This window comes from Coregonus lavaretus (genome assembly GCF_964263955.1).
Source record: "Coregonus lavaretus genome assembly, chromosome: 19".
In the NCBI taxonomy this organism is placed as follows: domain Eukaryota; kingdom Metazoa; phylum Chordata; class Actinopteri; order Salmoniformes; family Salmonidae; genus Coregonus; species Coregonus lavaretus.
Window position 1 is genome coordinate 14,949,166 of NC_140006.1, and position 5,909 is coordinate 14,955,074.

General features: G+C 44.5%; 1 protein-coding gene across 1 annotated transcript; it reads right to left on the reverse strand.

Annotated features, from left to right (window-relative positions):
* Positions 1-312: 312 nt before the first annotated feature.
* On the reverse strand, positions 313-5,829 carry LOC311147025 (leukotriene B4 receptor 1-like). The gene is made up of 5 exons (XM_084183633.1): positions 5,547-5,829; positions 3,576-4,234; positions 3,094-3,294; positions 2,923-2,966; positions 313-2,802 (listed from the first exon to the last, which is right to left on the reverse strand). The coding sequence occupies exons 2-5, from the start codon at positions 4,215-4,217 to the stop codon at positions 2,532-2,534; spliced, it is 1,158 nt and encodes a 385-aa protein (XP_084039759.1). The 5' UTR covers positions 4,218-4,234; positions 5,547-5,829; the 3' UTR covers positions 313-2,531.
* Between the last annotated feature and the right edge of the window lie 80 nt (positions 5,830-5,909).

Sequence of the window (5,909 nt, forward strand, 5' to 3'; positions counted from 1 at the left end):
CGCCCATGCCGTGTGCCCCCCCCTAAAAAATTCTTGGGGGTGCCTCTCGTCCGTCCGACGATGGCACTGCTGACGCCGCTGCTCCTCTCTCGCCAGGGCCTTGATCCTACCCCAAGGTCCCTTGCCCCCGAGCATGTCCTCCCAGGACCACACTTTGCCCACCTGGGCCATCGCCAGCCTCTCCATCTCCTTTCCTGGCGCTTCCTCCCATGACCAGGCTGCCTGCTCCTGGACACGCTGCTTGGTCCTTGTATGGTGGGTTTTTCTGTCACGATCGTCTGGGTAAGGAGTAGTAGACCAAGGCGCAGCGTGTGAAAGAAACATGACTTTATTTAATTAAAGTTTCTAAATACAAACAAAACACGACTCGTGAAGTCCAACGGTTAACATACCGACACGGAACAAAAACCCACAACACCCAAGAGAAAACACACAGTTTAAATATGGCTCCCAATCAGAGACAACCAGCCGACAGCTGACACTCGTTGCCTCTGATTGGGAGTCACACATGCAAACATAGACATAGACAACCTAGAACACCCAACATAGAAAATGAACACATAGAATGCACACACCCTGGCTCAACATATAGAGTCCCAGAGCCAGGGTGTGACAGCATGTTTATCGCATACTTTCGTGAATTCAGTGAGAAAGTAATCCCATGCATTTTGGGCTGTTGGGATTAGCTGGAATCTTTGCCAGTTTATGGGTATCAAGTCATCAATGAAATAATCAATACTTACATTTGTACATTGTCTTAAATTAATCGATTTAGGTATCTTAATTTTCCAAACGGGGTAGATGATGGAATGATCACTGAAAGAACAACTGAATGTATAATCCTGTCAGGACGTGTCACCAAAATCCAATCCAGCAAAGTCCCATTATGAGTTTGTGGATTGACACTGGTTGGTATTTTAATTCAGTAAAGTACATATTTTCAATAGTTTTACTATCCTTAGCAGATTCCTATTAAAGTCACCTAAGATGATCCATTCATTTGACCAATGCATTCAATTACCGTGGTGATAATATTGTTTATGGAGTCTACTGGGGCATTGGGTGGTCTGTAAATGTTACCAATCATCAATGACTTGTTCTCATGTAGAGTTATTTTAACAAATAAACCTTCAAAATGTAGAGGGACAATCTCAGGTGAAATCTTCATAGACAGTCATTTATCGAGGACATAGGTTGCTACTCCCCCACCTCGAGTGCACCTATCAATTCTATATAATATGTAACCCTGGATTTTTAACTCAGTGTCAGAAATGTACCTATTCAACCATGTCTCTGAAATTGTTAATATGTGAGGCTTATGAATTTCTACCCATGCTCTGAGCATTTCTATTTTGATTAGCAGGCTACGAATGTTTACATGTATAATTTTTAAGCCTTTAGTATCTGTTATTCTATCTGGACTAGATATTAGTAAATAATAACAATAAAATGAATAAAACAACATTACTCGACTGCAGATGATGTTCAGGAGGTGTCTTATCTGATTAAGTTCAGATGAAGCGGGGTTAGCAGGCCTGCATGCTATCTCAGTATAGCTCTCTGGCTGAGCTCCTGGGATTCGCTCATCTGACTGTTCTGGAGCTGGGGTTTGCTCATCCTTTTCTCAGGCTGCTTGTGTTGTCGAGAGGTATGGGTGTTGTGTTGCCATGGATTAGAGTCCCTTTGAGATTGTTGGTGGTTGGTTGGTCTTCTGATGTCAGTGTGGTTGTGTGACCTGCTGTCCAAAGCTGTGTCCTTCAGAACCTTTGCAAGGCCTCTCATCCCTTCTCTGTTGATGTGGACGTGGTCATACAGTTGGTCATGACGAATGTCCTTGTGATGTGCTATGTGCACATTCTGAATCAGAGCACAGTTATGAGACACTTCAGCATTTATCCTGTGGATTACACTCTGATGTATATCTGTTCTGGGCAGAAGAGTGGAGACGATGATCTTGGGTGTGGGGTAGGCCTGTGTGGCTGTTAAAGCCATCTGAGTCAGAGCCTTGGCTACATCCACTCTGCTTGCAGAGATTGTCGTCCCTGTGTGGATGAGCATGTGGGTCGGTGCTCTCAGTCTCTGCTCTGCCAGGAGTCCAAGGGCTGACTGCACAGTTGGGCACCAGATCTTCCTCACTCATCTCTTTGGGAACATCCGTCTTCCATCAAGATATGTGCCATTGGAGTCACACAGGATGACAATGTTGTCCTCTGTCTTCTGCTCTGCCTGTGTGCTGCTGTTGTGGGGTGGTGTCTGGAGTGATGCTCTCCATGGGGCAGGGGTTGAGAATATGTGTTTGTGTGCTACTGCTGTGGTTGTTGGGTGTGTGGCTGTCAATGCAGGGTGTTGAATGCAGCATGGGATTCAACAAACATTCAAGCGGCACAAGCAATGTATTAAAAGTAAAAAAGGCACCAACAATTTAACCAACAATGTAGCAATAAAAATTGTTTTTTTAAGCGGTCTGTGTGCAGGAGTGCATCGTCATGATGAGTGGATAGTATGTGCAGTGCAACCCTGCATATGAGTGTCTATTTTCCATTCATCACAGCATTTTCCCCAGTGCTGCTGAAAGACAACATATCTTTGAGTCCCTTTCCCTCCCTGTCCCTGGTTGTCTGCCGGCCCTTCCTTATCCCAGTGTCCAGAGATGTCCCTTCAAAGAGGCGAGCCATGAAGGCCATGCCATCCTTTCTGATGTAGGACTTCCCAGTGAATGTGTAGAGAATGGGGTTGGCACAGCTGCTGATGAAGGCCAGAGCAGAGGTCACTGCACGACTGGGCTGCCATATCCTATATAGTCTGCAGAGGGAGGGATACAGTTCATGTTGCCGTTACAGTCTTTTTACTGTCATTGTATGGTGGTGCTTATGTTATATAAAATGGAGGGGGAAAATGTTGGGTCAGTTGGTAAGCACTTACCTCTTTTTCATTGGTGAACCGTCTTCAAAATGCTCAGCCACCACCTAGGAGAGACAACCACAGAGCAAAACCTTTCATTCATTCCTTCACTGTAAAATAGTACAACTTCCTATGCTACTCTCCACATTCTGAGTGAAATGGCAAAACAACCAATCCCATATGATCACACACCTGTATTATGTTGATGACGTGATAGGGCAACCAGAAGATGCCAAACATCACAACGATGGCCAGGATGAGTTTCTCACTGCGGATCTTGCGACGGAACTTGGTCTGTCTGAGGCGTCTCAGGATGCAGACATAGCTGCTCACTATAATCCCATACGGAACCAGAAATCCCAATACTGTCTCAAAGGTGTACTGGAACACCACCTGAACATGAAAAATGAGGTAACGATCAACTGCACACATGTAATGATAGCATAGTGGAATAACAGGCTTATTTGAACATGAATGAATCTGTCATAACAAGATCTCGAGCAAAAATGTAGGATTGGCTAGGATTTATGATCTTATTAGTCATATCATGACTGTACCTGTATCAACATATAAACCTCTTCCCAATCCTAAACAACAATGTACTTAAACCAGAACAATATATTATGTATCTAACTCCACTATTAACTTAATATTCACTTATCTCTTAAACTTACATGTTGAGGCAGACTGTGATCTGAGGCACACACCAGTCGGGTTTTGTTCTGTTCGTCATGATCATCCCTCACCTCCCTGAACACCAGAGCAGGGATAGCCATGAAGAACACCAGGACCCAGAGCACAGCTATTGCCCGCACTACCATCTTCTTGCTGGCCAGGGCCGCCACTCGATGGGGCCACACCACTGCCACCAGCCTGTGCAGGCTCATCAGCGTGATGAGGAAGATGGAGGCATACATGTTTGTGTTGCACAGGTAAAACACCCCCTTGCACATGTAGTTGCCAAAGTCCCAGTTCTGCCTAGCCAAATAGATGATGAAGAAGATGGTGAGGCACATGAGGAAGCCGTCGGCGCACGCCAGGTTGAGGATGAGGAGGGTGGTGACGGAGCATTGGCGGGCGCGGGCCAGGATGCTCCAGATGATGAAGAGGTTCCCCGGTACGCCAAGGAGGAAGACCAGGCCCAGGATGAGGGCTCCAATGGTTGTGGTGGCAATGTTACTCACAATGCTGGGTTCCTCAACAGTGCTGTTGGAGAATAGGACAATGCTGCCATCTTCGATCTCTGTGTCATTGAAGACATCAAGGAAGGAGATGGATGAGTCGGAAGAAAGTTTGAAATCACTGTCATTGGCCATTGGGAATGTTATTGACTCTGAGGGAGAGAGGTGAACAGAGAGAGAGACAGAAAGAGTCACACATAGGACTATTTGGGTGAAATTATACCTGTTCTTATATTATGAACCTTGGATTTGGGAAGTGTCATCGAGCTTGATCTTCGAACCCAAGTTAAGTGGATTGTTTTGCATATTACATATTGTTTACATCAATTGAATTCAAGTGCCAAAGGGTTGGGTTACGGTTCGATTTGTGGGAATGGAGATACATGGCTCTCTCTATCTTCTATTACTCTTCTCTCCTTGCGGAGACAATGTGTTTGCAGCACACATAAAAAGTGATGCCACTGAAGTAGGCAAGCAAATATTCACATTAGGCCTCCTGGCCAACAGCATACTGGCACAGCACTGAGACGGCATGCTAAAACATGCCAAATGTTAACACTGTTCCTTCAAAAGACTCTCTCTTTCTCTCATGATACTCAACATTGGCACAATCATTTCCTCCTGTCATCAAAGGCATTATACTTGTCTTCCTCCGTGCTGTAAGCTCTGTTTCTATCTTTCAGTCAAGCTATGGAGAGGAAGGACACCAAATAATGGTTCACAGAAGTGGAAATCGTGTCAATCATCAAACTAATTTGACAGGCTATTAACAGGGCAACAAGCTTCCCCTCTTCCAGTTATTTTGACAAAGAAAAAAGGAAAAAAACTCAATTTAAGCAGTGAAAATTGTATTGTATTATAATTGTACTATATGCTGGTTGAATTTCTAGAAAGAATACAACTGTTCTTTGGGAATGTGAGAACATAAAATACACCCTACTTTCCAGACTATGACATTACAGCAGCTTTTGTTTATTTCAAAAGCAGACCTTCGATCAGTGTAGAGATGTGTAACCATGAGAACCAAGGCAGGGTTATGTCAACAGCGAACCACACAGCGGAACACAGAACCACACAGAGACAAGAAGGGCTCACCAACACATGGAGAAGAGGGGGAGAGAGGAGACAGAGAGAGGGAACTTGATGGAATGAGAAAATGTATGAGGAAAAGAGGAAAGAAATGTAGAGTTTTGTAAAGGAATGAAAAGAGAATGGAAAATGAATGAGGAACGATTAAAGAGATGGAGAGAGAGAGAAAGCGAGAGAGAGAGAGAGAGAGAGAGAGAGAGAGAGAGAGAGAGAGAGAGAGAGAGAGAGAGAGAGAGAGAGAGAGAGAGAGAGAGAGAGAGAGAGAGAGAGAGAGAGAGAGAGAGAGAGAGAGAGAGAGACAGAAAATGAGAATGAGCATACAATGAGAATACAGTGTGTGCCAGGTAAAAGTTCAGGAGATTTGCAGCCACTCACCTTAATACACAATTGAGCATTTAGAGGATGATAAAGATGATGATAAAGAACAATGGATCTGATTCGGGTGTGTAACCATGTGGTGGGATCCGTTTTCTATTTGTCTATACTCTCTGTTTCTTTCACTTTTCTGACAGCTCGTATCCCACTCCCGCTCTCTTTCTAACAGTCTATGTTCTTCTTTACAACTGCTTTCCCCCTTGTCTTTCCCCGTTAATGTGTCTAATAAATGTGCTGCCCCAAAGGCTGCAACATGCTGTGAGGGGTGAGAGAGGAGTGTCCTAACTTCCACCAGTCCCCAACCTATCTTTCTCTCTTTCACTCTCTCTCTCTCTCTCTCTCTCTCTCTCTCTCTCTCTCTCT